Source organism: Ptychodera flava, chromosome 11, assembly GCF_041260155.1.
Source record: "Ptychodera flava strain L36383 chromosome 11, AS_Pfla_20210202, whole genome shotgun sequence".
Taxonomy (NCBI): Eukaryota; Metazoa; Hemichordata; class Enteropneusta; family Ptychoderidae; genus Ptychodera; species Ptychodera flava.
The window spans coordinates 39,247,926-39,267,742 of record NC_091938.1 but is presented as its reverse complement, the minus strand read 5'-3'; the positions used below and the strand labels follow the sequence as shown (position 1 = coordinate 39,267,742).

The 19,817-nt window shown below is 36.9% G+C and overlaps 1 protein-coding gene across 1 annotated transcript; it reads left to right on the top strand.

Annotated features, from left to right (window-relative positions):
* Positions 1-1,775: 1,775 nt before the first annotated feature.
* LOC139143189 (uncharacterized) lies at positions 1,776-12,918 on the top strand. The gene is made up of 6 exons (XM_070713321.1): positions 1,776-1,817; positions 2,996-3,185; positions 8,491-8,781; positions 9,198-9,330; positions 11,480-11,616; positions 12,790-12,918. The coding sequence occupies exons 2-6, from the start codon at positions 3,177-3,179 to the stop codon at positions 12,916-12,918; spliced, it is 699 nt and encodes a 232-aa protein (XP_070569422.1). The 5' UTR covers positions 1,776-1,817; positions 2,996-3,176.
* The last annotated feature ends 6,899 nt before the right edge of the window (positions 12,919-19,817 follow it).

Below are 19,817 nucleotides of genomic sequence, written 5' to 3'. Positions count from 1 at the left end.
TACAGGTAGAGTGACCTCTCTGAATAGTACTATGATATCAGAGGCATGTCAGGCACTAAGTGAGGCCAGCAACTTGCTTAGACAAGCACTTTCCGCAGAAGGAACGCTGCCGCATTCGATCGCATCATCTGCCGTACCTCCATCACGGTCTAACGTGGATAGAGGGACTGTGGTTGAAGATCCTCTGCGCACGCGCCATTCTCAATCGCCACCACCAACAACCCAGAGTATCCCGTCTACATCAACACCAACATCAACGATGCGACCGTCGCGGACACAAGCAATAAGGGACGAACTAGTAGGTGTTTTCGATCAAACACAAGGAGTCGCAGTCGTCATGGCAGGTCCAGTACAAGTGCGAGAGAAACTGTCACTCCATCCCGTCTTCTACGGAATCGGCCAACTTGGCCACACATTTGGGTCGCGTTAGCTATTGTAGGACAAGATTGGGTTCCTACTATCAAGGAGAGGAGGGAATTGATGAAAGCTGGCCTTGGTGAGAAAAAGTTACAGATGCCTGTAAATTTAAATGGCCTGGAGGTTATCGAGTACTTGAACGATGCGTATCCAAAATTAGAAAATGCAGGAGGCGTGGAAATTTGCCGGACTTCTCGAGGTTCAAGAAAACTTGAAGCTATAACATGTCCTGCAGCTGGATATACTCAACACTACCTCAGTCTCGAAGCTGGCCAGGCGAAATTGTACATACGACCCATACAGAGAGGACTGGATTTAACACCTGTAGTTGATATTGACGAGGTCATTGACTCAATAGAGGTAAGTTTCGATGAGAACCACAGCCATACTGGTATGAACTTTATACAACTTATAAATGGCACTCCAGAGTAAACACTGAACAGAAATAAAATGCTTTATTGGAACAAACATGGTGTTTCCAAAATTGAAATTTGAAATGAATTGGTGAAACTGAATCAAGTTGAATCTTAATGCATTCCTTTTGGAGGACAATCATGCAAGAGTAAAGATAAAAATATTTCGGTGAATCACGGTCCCTCCAGGACCGTGGGTGAATGAAATAATTCATTAAGATACAGCTACTGAGACATACTACACAATAATATGAAACCTTTATTCATCAAGTTATCTCAGTGTATATTACACAGTCTACAACATTCACACTTAAGGGTTACTAATCCAGTTCCTGTCAGTGTATGTTACTGGCAGTGCCACCAAAATGTTTAAGTCAAGGAAATTGCAGTCAGAATTTGGTGTAAGTGTAAACATCTGTCTGTCCCTTTGACAACTTTGTAAATAAATCAGTGTCATGAAGGTCATACTGAAAGAAAAAAAATTCAGCTTTGAAGTTAATACTTTCAGGCCATAGCCATAACAAATTAAAGCAATATCAATGCTGTGTTGCTCAGAGAGGGTACAAATCTTGGAGAGTGGCCTTGGCATGCATCGAAAATATTTCAAGAAACAATTTGAAATACCCTTTTCAGAAACCCATGCAATAAAAAAGGAAAAGTCCCCTTGTGACAAAAGAGAAAAAAGCCCATGGCAATAATATCTTGTATCACAAGCTCGCTTACTTTTAAAATGTAAATTACCATTGTTGCTTGTAATTATATTGACTTCGCAAGGTGCGGAACCGAAAGAAATACCAGTTTGTTGCCACTGAATTAGTATTGATGCAAATTATTCTGAATTAATATTTCTCACAATGTTTATTTTTTCACAGAACGTTGAGAATGCGCCCACAGAAAAGTGTTCTATTTGCAGTGCAGACATACCATACAATTTAATACGGAGCACTTTGAAAACTGTTCGACAGAAACTATTGAAGATATTTTTGCGTAAGTGTACTTGGATTACAATTATGTTTGCAACTAGACAAAGTGGATCATTTACTGTTTTAGAAGGCCATGTTTGATGTTGTTATATCACATGACTTTTATATCAATGGGTTGTTGCTTGCTCAAGATAAATCCTCTATACCTTGATGGGTTTAAGTAGCGAAAATTACTGTTACATAACTGATATATATTTCGATTTTTCACCCTTATAAAACTCTGCAATTATTTGTTACTTTTTAGCTTTTGTCTTCACATTCAGAAGCTAATCTTTTCCCCATATGAGTCTGTCAGTATGAAATCTGTCTGTAGGCACAATATCTCAAGAATGGCCCATTTGATTTAAACCTAATTTGGTACACAGATTCATATTGGCAATGGCAAGAACTCATCAGTATTTGGGATGGTTTGCATAATTAATGCTTATTTGCATAATTACTGATTTTTTTTGAAAAGGATCCAGTTCAACAGAGAATGCATGCTGTACATTAAAGCTAGTTTGCAGAAAAACAGGAAGGCTTTTACAAAGATCATTGAACTTGATTGAATGAGTATAGAGAATATCAACGCCATTTACAATAGTTCGTATTTTCAAATACATAGCATTGTATTTAATTTCACAATCTTTTGAGCCAGTGTTTAGGCTATGTGAAATAGTTTTTATTTCCTAGAGGATTGCTGTTTTTTACACTATCTAGCATGTGACAGAGAATTATACTGCATCTCATTTGTTAATTGTGGTTAATACACAGAAAAAAAGTACAAAGTAATAGTGAATTATTTTTTTGAAAATGTTTTTTTATTAGTCCTTCATTAAAATATTGCACTCTAAGATGCTCAGAGTGCTACATTAAGCATTTCAAAGTTTTGATTTGCTGAAAAGCTTGAAAGTACCTCATTACAAATATAGTGTGCGTAGAGGAAGTCACATGCACTGTATGTCACTAGCCTTGCCTTGTTACTCTAAAACCAGCTGGGAAGAATACTAGATGATACAATGGCGCATCAATTACCAACATGTTCGTGGGAGTTAATGGTGGTAAATCAGCATTGTAACGCACATTGCACATGTTGGGGCTAACATTATGTCGGTAACTTTGACTTTGCTTTCAATGTCTTTTAGGTACTGCATCATCAAAAGTGAATTGATAATACCTTTTTTATTTTCATATTATTTTCAGAGATGAACCAGTTGACAATGCATTGGATCCTAATGAAGAGACCATAGATGAAGTGACAGTAAATGAAGAGACTGCAATTGAAGAGCCAGTAAATGCAGAGACCATAAATACAGAGACCATAAATACAGAGACCATAAATGCTGAGACCATAAATGCAGAGACCATAAATACAGGCCAAGACATGATGGCTGTAAGTATATGTACAAACCTGAATAGACTTATAACATTTAGGACATAAATTTGTGTCCTAAACCCAGGGTTTTACATCACTTTTTACTTTTGAGAGTCCCTGGGACCCCTGGTGTTAGAAAATGGAAGTCCTACATCAAAATATGGGGGTCCCAATTTATTTCAAAAGAATATTTATTGTTTATCCATGCCATGGTCTTCACTGTGTTCAATTAGTGTTATAACACACGGCAAATGGTTGCGCATTTCTTAAAATTATTCTTACATGAAAATTCTAGTTCATACTGGGGTCCCTCATTGATCAATTCAAAGAACACTATTCATAATTGAAATGATCTCATAACTTTAATGACAAGTTCACAAAGTGTGAAATTTGAACAAGTATTCAAATTTGTCAAATTGAAAAGAAGGTAAGTAATTTCATACTCTGAAATGGCATTCACACAGCAAGTCCAGTAGGTTGAGTTCACACTCTGCCAGCAGCTCCTTCAGCAAATAACCTAGCATTTTTTATGAAGTCAAAATCATCTGTGATGGGGCCAACCAGTTTGATGAACATTAGCCTATTAAGCCTTTGAGGATTGAGTCTATTTCGTGCCCTCTGTTTGATGGCATTTTGTACTGAAAAGCCCCTCTCACATGGGGCAGAGGACACTGGTATGACAAGAGCAATTTTAGCAAGAATGGCAAGATCAGGATACTCCTCTGTAAAATCAGTTAGCAACAGCTTGATATACATATCAAAATTCAGTGCGTCCCTATGAGATCTTGTGAAGTGTTTGTAAACAAGAAAGTGTGCCCCAGCTCTATCAGCATCAATACCTGGTGTATTGTTATGATGATTCAACAGTTGATCAAGCTGGCCAAATTTTCAGGATATCTGTGCGGGTTTAGAATTACATCAAAACATTCCAGAATATTCATCTCATCATCTGAAATCTGTTCCTCGTACACTACAGAAGCTCTGTCTGAATGGCTGATTGTAAGTGATTTTAATGTTTTTGTATGTGTTTTCTGACCATTGCCAGGAACATCACCCAAATCATTAAAGACTTCTCTGACAGTGTGTGAATCATTAGTCATTGTATCCAATGTGTCCCTAATAGACTGAACACTTTTTTTGATATGGGATAGGTTGACAGAATCTTTCTGAAATGTAAGGCTCAAAATTCCAATCACAGTAAGGACATCAATCAATAAGGCAGTGAATAGCAGAAACAATGAATGGAGACAAATTTCAACAGGCCATCAGCCTTTCCCCCTTTTTTGTCACTCGCAAGTGCCAGGGCAATGGGCTCAAAACTGATGAAAATCATCTTGACAGCTGATTCAACCAACAGCCAGCGAACAGATGTAGGCTCAGTTATTTGTTTTGCCTTCCCATTCAACAGAGTTTGAATTTCTCTAAGTTTGTCATATCTCACACTAGAGTCATTAAAGTATTATACAATGAATGGATTATATTATGATATTCTTTGCAATATTCAATATCTCTGCCTGCTTGAGAAGCAGCAAGATTCAATCGATGTGCAACACAATGCACTTGAACAAGGTTGGGATTTCTGGCTTTTAATTTTGCACCCAACCCGTTCAAACGACCGGTCATTACGGCCGCCCCGTCTGTTCCAAGTCCATATATTTTGTCTACGGCCGCGTCACAGATTTCTTTCCTAGTCAAAAATTCAATCAAGGCGTTTTCGATCCCTGCAGCAGTGGCAATTTGCTGGTTACCGAGGAAAGAAACATTCGCCTCGCCATTCTGAATATATCGAACATATATGGCAAGTTTCTTATGAACGGTTATGTCACAAGTCTCATCCAACATTATACCGATGAAATCACTTGCATGTATGCTATCAATCAGGGACTTCTCGATCACACGTTGAATACACTCTTCAAACTCCATAACTACATGTATCTGCGGACGTTTGTAATATTCAATGTCTAAGCCGTTCAGATTCTGTAGATGCATGATGTCAGTGAATACATCGCATGGAAGGTCACGTTTAGCGATCAGATAAACAGTACGTAATTGTGCAGCGTACGCCTCGAGTTCGTTTACCCTGCACCTGCCAGTCCTCTGCAGATTTGCGAGCAGTAGTAAATTGTGACCTCAAGCTTAGGATTTTAACACTGTGAGATGACTTTTCGAGTCCTGATGACGAGTGAGAGTTGAATGTTGAAAATTAGAACAACCTTCCGTGAACGGGCATGTAACATTCGATTTCAAACATACATCGCATTCCATGACGTTTCACTCTTCAGAATATCGAAGCCATTTAAATCTATTGAGCCAACTTCTGTTGAATGTTCGTAATTTTGCTTACTTGGATGGGGGATCTGATGTATCAGTATCGCATGGCGTAGCTGCTGTTTCGGCCTCGACCAAACCTTTCATCGTGCTGGTTGCTGCGGCTGTCGAAAAACTTTCGCAGATCGGCTTGTTTTGGGTATTTGACACGACCCGCCATGATGCATATAAACATGTATTGATCGCCGCAAACAAGAAATCGACCAATTAAGAATCAGTTTACATTTTGAAAGTCACTTTTTACGGTAGTAAAATTTGTTTCCGCGGGTACCATTGGTCATCAAACAGTGGAGGCCAATGCACTACGGAGCATTCTATTAAAGTATGGGGTCGGTAAGGTTTACTGGGATGTGTTTTACGTGTTCAGCAGCTTCGCGAGATATACACCAGCAACAGATATTTCTGCGTCCGAAGGGACGCGTATTTTAGTTTTTGAGGGGTCCTGGGTCCGGTTTTATGCGTAAAGGACGCAGAAATGCGCGTCATGTAAAACCCTGTAAACCCCAGCGTCGCTCACGTTATTGGTAGGTCTTATGTCCCTATGTCCCATCTGCGTTCATTCATTGGCTGCCTTTATGTCCTCAAGTCTCATTAATATTTACTGTTCCGAATGCAACTCATTCATTGGCCGCCATATGTTCATGTACTTACCTCACTTTCGAGTGTTCTTTGTCTCCTTCTGCCATGTGCTCATTACGTATACTATAACACATCTGCGAGCCTAGCCAATCATTACCATGCAGAGAGCTAGAGCATAGTCGCAACGTTTGTGAAGAAATTTGTCTTGGGGTTAGAACACAAATTTATGTCCTAAATGTTATACATCTACTAGGACGTCATGGCAATTTATGATCCTGAGCTTGTGTTTCTTCCTGGTGGACAGTGTTTGCTCCTGACAATGATCGTTAACCTAGGGTTTCAGACTTTATGAATAGGTTTTACTGTGTTTCATTGTATTTGTTTGCTCTGAACTAATATACAGATGGCCAGTAACACCATACACTGCATTACCCATCATTTATCATGGATTATAGTTGCATAGCTTCAAAATCGTGTGTCCTGTAATATGCCTCTGAAGTGTTAGTTTAGGGGTGGACCATTTGATATCCTAGGGGGGTCTGGAAGATTTGGGGGGGGGCATTTTTTTCCCTCAGGTGTTCCACTTGATGTTTTTTTTCCCCTTGTGAATCCTGGCAATTTTTTTTTGCATTCTTCCTTCAAAGAATTTATTTTTAATGCACTATATATATATATATATATATATATATATATATATATATATATGTATATACTGGTATATGTATATATATATATGTATATATATATATATATATATATATCTCTGATGTATGAAAGTCATGCAGCTGAAGGGCATGCTGAAAAATATTGTTTGATATTTTAAAGAAATGCGCCCATCTGAGATATATGTATGTCTGATATATTAAGTTTTGCACTAGACGGGGCTCTGAAAAACATGTTTTTTAATCATTAAAGTTACGCGCCCAAAGGGTGCACCGAAAAATGAAACTGAATGATGAAATTCATGGCTAGCACGATGCATTTGATGCATTTTAGGCAAGTATGAGCCCGCGTCAAAATTTAAAACACACTGACCCCATCACCAAAGTGAAAAACAGGGTAACCCCGTGAATCCACAGGCCTCTAGGCCGAAGAAACTGACCAGTCCCTCATTCCCGCTAATTTTTAAAAGTATCCTGTGTGAATTATCATAACCAAGCCCTCCCCCAGTATATTTGGTCACACTGAGATAAATGTTACACCTTAATTCCAATTCGATACAGTTATTTCCGCCATAGTAATGAAAATATACTTGGCCACGCCTCAAATGAAATGGGAAAATTGGACAGGTATATTGGAAATTGAAAAAACGGAAATGTGCAGTGTTGGAAATAGAGTTTGTCAGGGGGAAATTTGAATGGCCGCAAAGTGCCATCCTCAGTATACACACCTATACATACCGGTATACAGTATACATACCTGTTTCCTATATTTCAATCTCAACCCAAAGATTTTAAATTTAGAAATAAGCCTGAAAGTTATAATCAAGATGATAACACCAATTTAAAATTGAAATTTAGTTCCATTTCGATTTTCTCTTTTGAATATGCAAATTGGTTTATTGGTTGGCCAAAATGTGCCACGGATTATAATACTTGACGATGACAGTTTTGTTTTAACATCTTCTGAAATTCTGTCATTTGACTTGTCAGTGCAATCTGTCCATGTCGCAATCATACCAGAGAACAAAATTATTTATTGGTCAACACACAAGAGATGATATGCATGTATCTACAGAGTGTGTTCACTTATCTAAAATCAGTGAACAATTCAAAAAGCCAAATGTAACTGAAAATTAATTTCAAGAGGCTTTTGGAAAGACAAGAAGGGTGCACGGAAATGAAAAAGTTACATCCCAAAAGGTTCTTGCTGATACTGTGATAGATTTTTTTTCCTTCCACATTAGCTTGCCAGATTTTTTTTCATAAGTCATCTAAGGCAGAATTTTTTTTCCCTTGTATCTGCTGGGAATTTTTTTTTTCAACAATCTTCCAGACCCCCCACCATATCAAATGGTCCACCCCTTAGGTAGGTCAGGGAACTGTTTTATTTAATTATTTTGATTGTAAAAACTCACAAAAAACAGCAACATTCAAAAACTTCACTCATAATTTTTGAAAATGAATGAAAAATGTCTTGGCTCCACAGTTTTCTTTGGTCAGTACTGTTACTGTTAACGCAATTTTTTTGACCTTGTATTAGTATTGATGTAACCATGGGAACCACAGGTGTATCATTGGTACTTTCCTGATGTCTCATGAGTACTACAGATTAATAGTCTTTTTATTCTTTGTATCATGGGTATTACTGATGTATTGTTCACAGTAGCATTATATCATGGGTAGCTGTAATGCTTTAATAGTTTCTGAATTTTGATATAGAATTTATGTTCTCTTTGGTGCCTTGTTCCTAACAGCAAGAAGCATTGCTCCCATCAAATTCCTTGCGCACAGTCAATGAAATTGTGCAGGATACCATTGAATTCAGTAGAAGTAATAGTAGTGATCCAGTAGAAGTCCTGCGCTATTACCAAAAGAAAGTGGTAACTGGCAGAAACATAGATGTAGAAAGTGAAAGAGGAATTAGCGGAGATAAGTCAACCAATTTTATTATTGTGAATCGATTCAAACTATTGGAAACATCATTTGACGAGATTAATGCTATCGAGGATCTGAGAAAAACGCTGGAAGTTGAGTTTTACAGTGAAGTAAGTAAAGTAATTTACTTGCATGTATGCTGTCATACTCAACTGTATGATCATCATTTTACATTCCAATACTGATTGTTAGAATTAAATTGCATAGGATGGTCCACAATCATTGTTTTAGAATTTTGTGGTATGATTGCACCATCCTGTTGGATGTGAGGTAAATTTGTAACATTTGGTTGACTTAGGGGGATGAAACTGAACAGACAAGATCAAAACACTCCTATTGTTCATGTACTATGCCCAACTTTTTTGGCTTTTCCAACAGTGCAATATCTCATGACTTTTAACATCCCCAAGTTTATAGTAAATCATTAGTTCCAATGAGATTTTTATCCTCCTCATAGGAAAAAAATTTTATATTCTGTTTTCACGTGGCCAGTGTTTAACTACATTTATGTCATATCAATTGGCAGAAAGCTCAAGATTATGGAGGCCCTCGAAAGGAGTTCTTTGTATTGGTTTTAAGGGAATTAAAGGAGAAGTATTTTGATAATGGGTTGAAGGAGCACATGGCAGAGGATTATGAAACTGTTGGCAAGATAATGGGTAAGTGTTGCCTGAGAATGATCTCAGGATTGAAAGTTGATTCCCTTCTGTTGCTAGTTGTCATGTATGTTGACAATTTAATCCTTTTTAGTCCCCATGGACACCGTCCGGGGGGACTTATAGGTTTGGTCATGTCCGTGCGTCCGTGCGTCCGTCCGTTCACGCAGATATCTCAGAGACGCCTGGAGTGATTTTGTTCAAACTTGGTACAAGGATAGTACCCTACCTCATACAGATGCACAGTCATTTGTTTTACAATGCAATCAAATTTGGCCGTGTTAGAGGACTTTTTAGTTTTCACCTCCATAGACTCCCATGTATAAGGCAGTCCATAGACTCCCATGTATAAGGCAGTCCATAGACTCCCATGTATAAGGCCAAGAAAAATAAAAATTTAGTTTCTCATCGTATTCATATTGCAAAAAGGATGCAGTGACACAGTTTTTTAGTCCACAAAGATAAAGTCCAGGGGGCTCATAGATTGGGTCATGTCAGTCCATGAGTCCATCCATGTGAGTCCATCCGTTAACGCAGATATCTCAGACACTTTGACAAAATGTCACGTGACCTTGGTGACTTTGACCTCAAATATACATATTTGTCCATAACTCAGTAACCACAAGTGCTAAACCTTTCATATATGGTATGATGGGACACCTTATGACGCCACATATTGTACCTCATTGATTATGTGCATATCTAATTTTGAGCAAGCCAATAGAGGTAAATGCATGATTTTTAGTATATAGGGATAGACTATAGGATAGAAATTTTTTGACAAAATGTCATGTGACCTTGATAACCTTTTACCTAAAATACACGATTATGTCAATAAATAAGTAACCACAAGTGCTATGTCCTTTATATTTAGTAGGATGGGAGACCTTATGACAACACATGCTTTACCTCGTTAATTATGCCCATACATAATTGTGGGCAAGCCAATAGAGCTAGAGGTCTGAATTTTGGCATATATGGATTAATTAGCAATACAATATTTTTTTCAAAATGTCACGTGACCTTGATGACCTTTGACCTTGAATATGCATATATATGCATAACTCAGTAACCACAAGTTCTTCACGCTTCAATTTTGATAGGATAATAGACCTTAAGATGTCACATCTTGTACCTCATTTATTATGCACATATGTATTTCTTGGCTCGCCAATACAGCTAGAGGTCTGATCTTTTTTCCCGATTTAGAACCATAACTTAGACATGCCTCTTGTTTCAAATTGGGAACAATGACATAGACATATGTGTCCATAGATCTGAACATATACACTCCAGTGATACTTCTTAATGACCTCATTTCCCTGCCCCATCAAGACTAATACTCCTATTACAAGTGGGGACTATGTCATTGTCAATGACTTGTTTGTTAAAATGTCAGATATAATCTGGGTCTAACAATTACCCAGTCTTTTGAATGCTACTTACACATTATGTACTACTGATTACCATTATATCCCAAGCCGAGGGATTGCAGGTGATCATACACTGGACATGAGGCTCAGGATGTATGATCTACTGCTATGTTAAGGCTATATTTTTATGAGAGTCCTTTCAACAAAAGATGGTTGTGCCTTATACCCTTTGAATTTGGACTTAGAGGTTAATGGCTGCAAATATTAATCCAAAGACGTTTACTGTTGTGTGCACCACTGGTAATTAAATAAATCTGGCTGCCACAACTGACAACTACATGTATCATGGTTTCTGAAACATGATTAAGGTATAACTATGATTGTTGACCAGTAAGTAAAACTAAAGTCTCTAGCTTTGAGGAATCCTGTCATTTAAATTTAAATCTAAGAGTAGCTTGTGGAGCTTTCAGCTAGTGTGAGTATTTGCTTCAGTTCTAGATGTATTCTGGATTAGTTTATATGCATTTGTGATTGATGAATTTAGGGCTAAAAGTACTTTAATAACAGACAAGTGTTGGATGCTTTTATATTGATCAGTTTGGTCACATCAGTTTCAATCAGGTGATAATTAATAGGGCTTGCCATGCCATTGGCAAGTAACCAATGACTCTTATCAGTAGGGTGCACAACATTAACTGTAGTAGTCATTTGTCCATCACATTTCAGCACACTTAAATACATGCAAATTAATATTTCTATAATCTTTGTTCACACTTTAGCATTGAGCATGTTACAAAATGGCAAGTTACCCAGGTTCTTGAATGCAGATATCATATCTCAGTTGTTGACTGATGATCCTGCCACACCTTGTATTGTCCATCTTAGGAAGGGACTTGATGCCTTGGGAATTTACCAGGTATTGTATATTTCAATTCTAGTATCAGTATAGTCTGCATACATTTAGTTAAACATGTTATGTTGAATAAGATTTTGCAGTAAATATTTCATTTTGTTTTAAACTGAAGCTACTTGTCTATCTCACCATGTATTACCTGACTTGATAAAATTCACTATAAATCATTGCCCTGGAATGGTACTGTATGGACTGTTGAATTCTTGCATAAAAATATTTGTGCCTAGTCTAGTGGTACAAATAGAACTGCAATGATTGAGTCACTCTGTTTCCATCATGCATTTGGCACATCCTGAGAGGTACCACAATACACTCATAGATTAATCTATCAATTATACTGCCATACCCATTTTTCACAAAAGTGGTACTTTCTCTCATTACCTGTAATTAGTCCCTGCTAATTATGTTCTCGGGACTCTGACACACACAGACACTGACACATGTTGGGCACACAAACACACACACAGACACTCACTCACTCACACTCTCTCCCTCCCTCCCTCTCTCTCTCTCTCTCTCTCTCTCTCTCTCTCTCTCACCTATCAGCTTACATTGTATCTATTTCTCATACAAAGATAAATCAATTTCTTTCAGTTTCAAACTTGGCACAAGAACAATGTACAAATTCAGACGGCACACTTTAATTTATTGTGCACTACAATACAGACAGCTGGTTACAATTGAAATAGTCCTTTTTTGCTTCCATTTTTCAAGTGCAGGACCTTTACTCAGACATACGTGAAGTTAAGTCTGTCAAACTTGCTACAATAAAAAATATTTGTCCAGTTGATTTGTTTTGCCATACAATGTTGGACAAGATGTCATTTTGTTCAAAAGCTTTTCATGCTTAAAGCAATCTATAGCTGTTGCTCACACACGGTTGAATGGATTTTATTCTCTGTTGGGACAAGGACATTGACATATCATACATACAGCTGTCAATTTTTGTTGCAATATAATTTTATATGTCTGCCAGGCATCCATAAGTTATGATTTTTGATAACATAAAGACTAATTTTATTCAAAGTTGGTTGCGGGATATAATTATTCAATGCTATGCATACATTATCAATTTCTTTTTCAAGATTTATGTACTGATAGTTTGGCAACACATGGACGAGGTCATTGACTTGTTAATTCTGCTGTCTAAAATTAAATCTTTTTTTCTTCTGAAAGCTTTTCAGGGGAATACCAACATTTCACTATCTATTCCAAGTAAATGAAGCAAGTGCCTTAACTATGAGGAAACTCATGCACCTACTGAAACCAATATTTAGTGAGGAGGGTTCTAACGTGAGAACTTGAGGATTTTATCTACGCTCAATATGTCAAATATGTCCGGGAAGTTGCAAGTAAGTTTGATATTGACATGCACAATGTGCATGTGTAATCTGTTTTATTGATTAAGATTACAATCATAGATTTTATGATGGATATGATTGATTAGCTAAGGATGGTTACACATAACCATCACTCAACTTTTGGAATCAGTGTCACACAGATTAAGCAAGGTAGCATTTCTAGTAATGGTAAGCCCTTACATTGTCTATATTCTTATCATTTGAATGCATATATTTACATATCCATTGTCACTAACTTGCTTTAGATAATGTTTGGGATATATTTCCTTTTACTTTCATTTATAGTGACGTGTTCTTCTTGACTTTGTTTCTATCATTATTGTGTTTCATAAACTAGGCGGTCGAAGAGAACCGTTGACTCTTGGTAGTATATTGCAGTTTGCAACGGGGTCAGATGAGGAACCTGTACTTGGATTCAGATATCATCCAACGATTGAATTTAGCGAGGTAGAAAACACATTTTTACCAACGGCCAACACATGCATTGGATGCCTGAGACTACCAAGACCCACCATTGCTACACCTCTACCATCTCAGGAAACACTGTTTAATTTGTATGACTATGCTTTTAGCAGTTCATATTTTGGAAATGTGTAGACAGTTTACCTCTGACAGACCCCTTACCATACCAGTTATTTTGTTACCAAAGTTTCTTGTTTATTGTGTTCTTACATATATATTGTTCTTGCCTCTTGATGTGCCGTGTATACAGTATGCTAATTAGTTGACATAGACAAAGCTCATAGAGCTTGAAGTTGAACCGCCATCCATCCTTGGCCAATGGTTTTCAAAGTTAGCAATACATATGTATGCACATGTGTGTCCATTGTTTTCTATGCTGTCCTATGTGGCTGCCAGGTGGCAATTTTTACCATCCATGTTTATCATTGTTTGTCCAGTCACATACAAATAGATATGTAAGACAAACCAGTTCTGATTTTGTTAAAAAGTGGCACAAAGCTAGCCTAATTTCATTCAAACATAGCTGAAGGCAACATCTACATGTTCATGTCAGATTTTTGGCCATATGATCCAATACAGTTGCCAGACCTTTTCCTGTCTTAAGCCTTTTGTCCGCCATGCCCAGACTCATTATAAGTAAACTTGGCAAAATTAAAGGGCAACACTTATGACCGCAATGTGCGTATCAATTTATTTTGTAATATGAATACCATACACAAGGATACAATATCACACATTTAGGTACCCTCATGACTAGCATTGACTTATTAAATTTAGTGTCAACATTATGTGTGTGTACTGTGTCATCGACAGTCCTTTTTAGTCCCCACGGACATAGTCAGGGGGGACTTATAAGTTTGGTCATGTCCGTGCGTCCGTCCGTCCGTTCATGCAGATATCTCAGAGATGCCTGGAGCAATTTCATTCAAACTTGGTACAAATTTTACTTCATATTGTCATACATAATACACATTGATTTGTTTTGTGATATCATATGGCCGCCGTGCGGCCATTTAATTACGATTTTTTCATGTACAGAGCCATAACTCAGACTTGTTTCAACGGATTTTATTGTCATACATATGCACGTCAATTTGTTTCATGACATGATCCAATATGGCGGCCATTTTCCTACAATTTTTTCATGTACGGAGCCACAACTCAGGCATATCTCAAGCAATTTTATTCAAAGTTGGTACAAGGATATTGACTTATATTATACATATGTATGTCAATTTGTTTCACGATATGATCAAATATGGCCACATGGCAGCCATTTTGTTTCAATTTTTTCACGTCCTTGGCCATAACTAGGGCCCGTCTCAACCGATTTTATTCAACCGTGGTACAAGGACATTGACCTACGTCATATATATGCACATTGATTTGTTTTGTGATATGATCCAATATGGCTGCCTTGCGGCCATTTTGTAACAATTTTTTTCATGTACAGAGCCATAACTCAGACATATTTCCACCAGTATCATTCAAAGTTGGTAAAAGGACATTGACCTATTTCATACATATGTACATCAATTTGTTTCAAGGCATGTAGCAGTATCATGTCAATTACTTAAGTTCATAATTAGGCTGATATGTCAAGAAATACTGTATCAAATTTCACGAAACTCGGTACATATATTAAGCTCACATTGCTTTAACAGTAGAAAAGACATTTATCAGTGTCATGTTAATTAATTTGTAATTGCTTATGTAATGAGCTTTCCTATTTACAGTCATATATCCACAAATATTCTGCGTCAAATGTGATGAAACTTGGTACAGATGTTGATCTAATAGTGTTGTAAATACAGTATCAAACTTTATAAAATATGGTACAGGTGATAATCTGACAGTGTTAGGATATAGTATGCAAAAACTTTTGGCAACATCTTGTCGATTAATTACTGATTGACTCATATCATGACCTTTTGTAATTATGATGGCGGCCTACATTGGTTTTATGTTTTCACCACCATGGAACACATGCATTCTTGGCCATTGAGTGCCATCTGTATCACAGTGTTTTTATCACAGACCTAATTAATGAAGAGGACTCTATCCTCTCTGAGGACTTGTAATGAAAGTACCCATTAATATGTGGGGACTGTGTCATCAACAGTGCTTTTTTCTAAAAATACCAATATCCCCATGTTTGTTTGTAGAACATGTTATACATGGTTTGTTGGTTACATTTATCAAGGACATTTGTGTTTTTTAGTGAATTCAGCAAAATTCTAGTGAGAATCCAATCTAAATTCAGTCAATAACTTCTTGTTTATTATTGTCTGCCATTTTGCTTCACATTTTCATATTATGTCTCCAATTCTGTGTTGGAAACCATGTATCTTCATAGGACAAATTTTGTTGTCATTACTTGACCGCAACCCTCCATGAAAATCAAGACAACGTGCAGCATTGAAGTTATTCAGGATGTTGCTTCTTGAGATATGTTACAGATTTTATTTTGTTACATATTGCATGATTTATAGTTATTAAAATATTTATATATTTATATGGTTTGTTGACTGGCTATATTTTTTTTATTGATATGTTTTGTCTGTGGCACTCGGCTTCACGTTTCACGATATATGAATCCCAGTAAAGGTCTTGTAAGTACATGTAGTATCACAAGTTAGTATCAAGAATAACAAATGGATCTGAGGGATATCTGCCCAGATATAAGTCAAAGTTGTATTACAGAGTTGTTGTATAAGGCCAAAAAAAAATATGATTGTTTCTGGTCATTGACATGTTGCAAAAATGATGCGGCGACGCGATTTTTTTTTCAATTTTTTATAATTTTGGGTCGAATTTGATACATTTCCCCTTTTTTCCATATGGCAACTGAAAAACAGGGGAAAAAAAAGAGTTGACATGCACACTTTGAAATGATGCGCGTGATGACCAGAAACAGATTATTTTTTGTGGCCTAAGAGAAGCACAGCACAACATGACAAGACTATGAAGAAAGTAACGGAACACATAGCACAGTCAAAGTCGTTAAAGAAAGATACGACATCCACAAAAAAAACCAACTAGTGATGGTATTTATATTATGTTTGGGTAAACACCATTTATTACAGTTTACAATATACATATTGAATATCATTTATCTCTGCAAGAACAATTTCAGATTCCTTTCTTGAAGCAAATTTTGCAAAGTAAAGTATTGAATTTTTGTATTTAAACATAGTCCTGCAAAGAGCAAAGGTCTGCAGTATAATTTTGTAAACCTACTGGAGTGATGGGATTGAATAATGTGCATACTGACATTGATGTGATCAAATTTGTCATGCCACTCAAGTGTTCATACAATATCAATACATGGTCACTCCACAAAACTGTGACCAATTTCATTAATGTCTGTTTTCCAACAGTGTATTTACAAAACCTTTCACTTCTTCAAATGTAGCAATACCATATGTTTCATCATTTCTGAGAGGGTCAATAGTGTCCAATAAATGTTGCATTTCATTGTTACTGAGAGGGCACAAGATAGCAGGGACATCAACTACATCATCAGCTGTGTCTTCCGGAATAGGTCCATCAAAATCTATCCCATACTGGTTTATTTCATCCTAGTGAAAATGAAAATTCAAATTAATATTATGATGGTAACAGGGCCTATGCACTTCAATGACAGGTTTTCTGTTTGCAATTCCAATGTTTTACATGCTTTTGTGACTCTATAGGATATGATAGACATTTTGTGAAATTTAAAATCTAGAAACATTATTGTGACTGTGCACTGACACTATCTTCTTGCCTAATTGCCATAGGTATGCATTTATACCATCAAATAAGATATATTATACCAAGCGTTTTTTTGCTTTTATCACCTAATATGTCCAAGTGACTACATGTGAAAACATAAACTCCAAATTTCAGTTATAAAAAGTGGTATCCAAAGTTTCATGATGTACCGTAGTGCTTAAGGATTGATTTAGTCAGTGACACAAGTCTTCATAAGTCACGGTACTATTAGTAATAACACACATTTTATAATACAACAAGTCTAACTTTACCTCAGTACTTGGTTCAAAGACTTCATTCATTACTCGGTAGTTTGATCGCGACATATTCAAGCTACCACTTATCCAAATTTGTCTAGGTGAGGCATTTCCAGCAGAACTTAGTTTATGATAGTTCCAACCTTCTTGCCACATATGCAGGTCTGCATTTATCCGTTCTTTGTATGTGTAGTGTAGGCAGAATAAGTCAATGTCATTGGTAGGATCCAACATGAAATTATCTTCAAGATAGTAGAACAAATGGTAGTATTTGGACAGAATGCCCTGGAATACGTCCCTCCACAGTCTTTCAATCCTCTGATTATGGATGCTTTTTCCTGCTATGAAACTTCCTCTGCCCACACCTCTTTGTGGATGGGATAGAATAAACAGTGCTACCTCCTCATTTTCTCCACCTTTATCCGCTCTAACTCTGGATGGAACACCATAGATACTGGTAGCATCTTCAAAAAGGTTTATGACAGTTTCAGCCTTATTATTGTCACTGCATGACAGATATACAACCATGCGTGAAAAGCCATCAACTCCTCCATGGATTACTAATTTCCACCTGCAATAAGTTAATATTCCAAATTCAGTTGGTCAAACAATAATCAGTAGTCTTTTACGTCATTTAGGTTGGCACATCATGACAAATTTTGAAGCAATTGACTGTGACACTGGCCTTTTATGCCTAAATTCTTTGTTAGCAGAATTATGTGCAGAAATATAGATTCCAATTTTTTCTTTGTTTTTTACTTCAACACTGCAGTGGCTTGTTCATCAAACCATGGTGTTTTTATCGTATGAGATGCAGAGTTAAGGTTGTGCGGCAGAGAATTACACCTAAAATTTGACAAGCTGACCTTTTGCATATATGGCACATCTTTCTTCAAATACAAAAAAAATAAAAGTACAAATCACAGTGATGATCAAATAAGAATCATTTCATTCTGTCAACCTAGACTACCCTGACAGAAGTTGTTACCTACTGTGTCATGTTCCGCACTTGTTTCTATCAAGATTTTACTTACTTATTAATTTGGCTGTGCTATCTCAGTATTTTCCATAGAATGCTTAGTTTGAGGGCTACTAATCCTATTATTGATCCTAATGGAAAAAACTATGTAACATAGGCAAACAGCCTGATTTAGGACTTTAGCTGTGATGGCCTAGTATTGCAATGAAATACAAATACGATGGGTGAACAACTTAGGCATTACTGTAAAGTCACAAAATCACCTACAATCACTTCAAGCCACCTGCACGTAGTTTGAAATACTGCAAAATTTCCACATTTTTGTGATGAAGTTTTTACCTGTATAAAGTAATTGGCGCACAGTTTCTGAAAATTCTGTATTGGGTGTTATACTGATATTGTTGTTGGGAGCTCTAATGAAAATTTGGTAGAAAGTGTCTGCGTATTTCTATCCATGATGAGCAAGTTCTTTGCCTAAAAAATATGTGGCAAAATTGATGTACTAGGGTCACTTAAAATAATTAGATGAACCTAAATAACTTTTCAAGCAACAAGTACCTGTATTGATATACAGTACCGAACAAAATAAAAAAAAGATGAGAGCTACTGTCCCTAATGTTCATGTTCCTTGCCTTATAAGCTTATGGTTCCCGTCTATATGCCAGAGTGCATTTGGGCACGGTACGTTGTATGACCTTCTCTTAATTGTGTGAAGTCTGCGAGCAGCTACGCCAAGTGGGTCTATACGGCGAAGACTTTCTCTTGTTCTGAAAATTGGGACACGCACACCTTGGGAAGCAAGAAGTCCATGCATGCGTTTCATTCCAGTGTTGGGCAATCTACGTAGAATTTCCTGCACGGTGTTATCCAATTCTGCATCTGTCAATACTGAGTAGCATCTACCAATAGAGAGACCAAAGTCAGACATTCTTCTCCATACTGTTCGCTTGGATACACCAAGGAGCTGTGAAATAGTAGGAATATTGAAGCCTTCATTGAGCAAAAATTGTAGTTGTTCTTGTCGAATGGCATACTTTGGTCTTCCTGGTTCACCAGAAAACACAGGCAATGATTGGTAATGAAAGTCCATACCATCAGCACTTATGAGTTTATCTAGGACATCTTTTGCAAAGCTCAATTTAGTTAACACTACATTTGGAATAGGCAATTCAAGTTGAAGGACAATGAGTTCATTTTGACAAGCATCTATGTGATCATACACATCTTCTAGTAGACCAACTTGGGACGACGATCGAAGAAAATCAGCAATGTCTAGTAGTTCATTTGCCAGTGTCAAACCATTGGTACCAGCCATTTTGTTTAAAGGATTGTGGGATTGTAGGATTGTAATCATAATGAAATAAAGATGCAAACAAACAAGAAAATGAA

Excerpts from the sequence above, each read along its gene's own strand:
- LOC139143189 (XM_070713321.1), top strand. Across the intron at positions 9,331-11,479 it reads AACTGTTGGCAAGATAATGG|CATTGAGCATGTTACAAAAT; the intron begins GTAAGTGTTGCC and ends TTCACACTTTAG. Across the intron at positions 11,617-12,789 it reads ATGCCTTGGGAATTTACCAG|CTTTTCAGGGGAATACCAAC; the intron begins GTATTGTATATT and ends TTCTTCTGAAAG.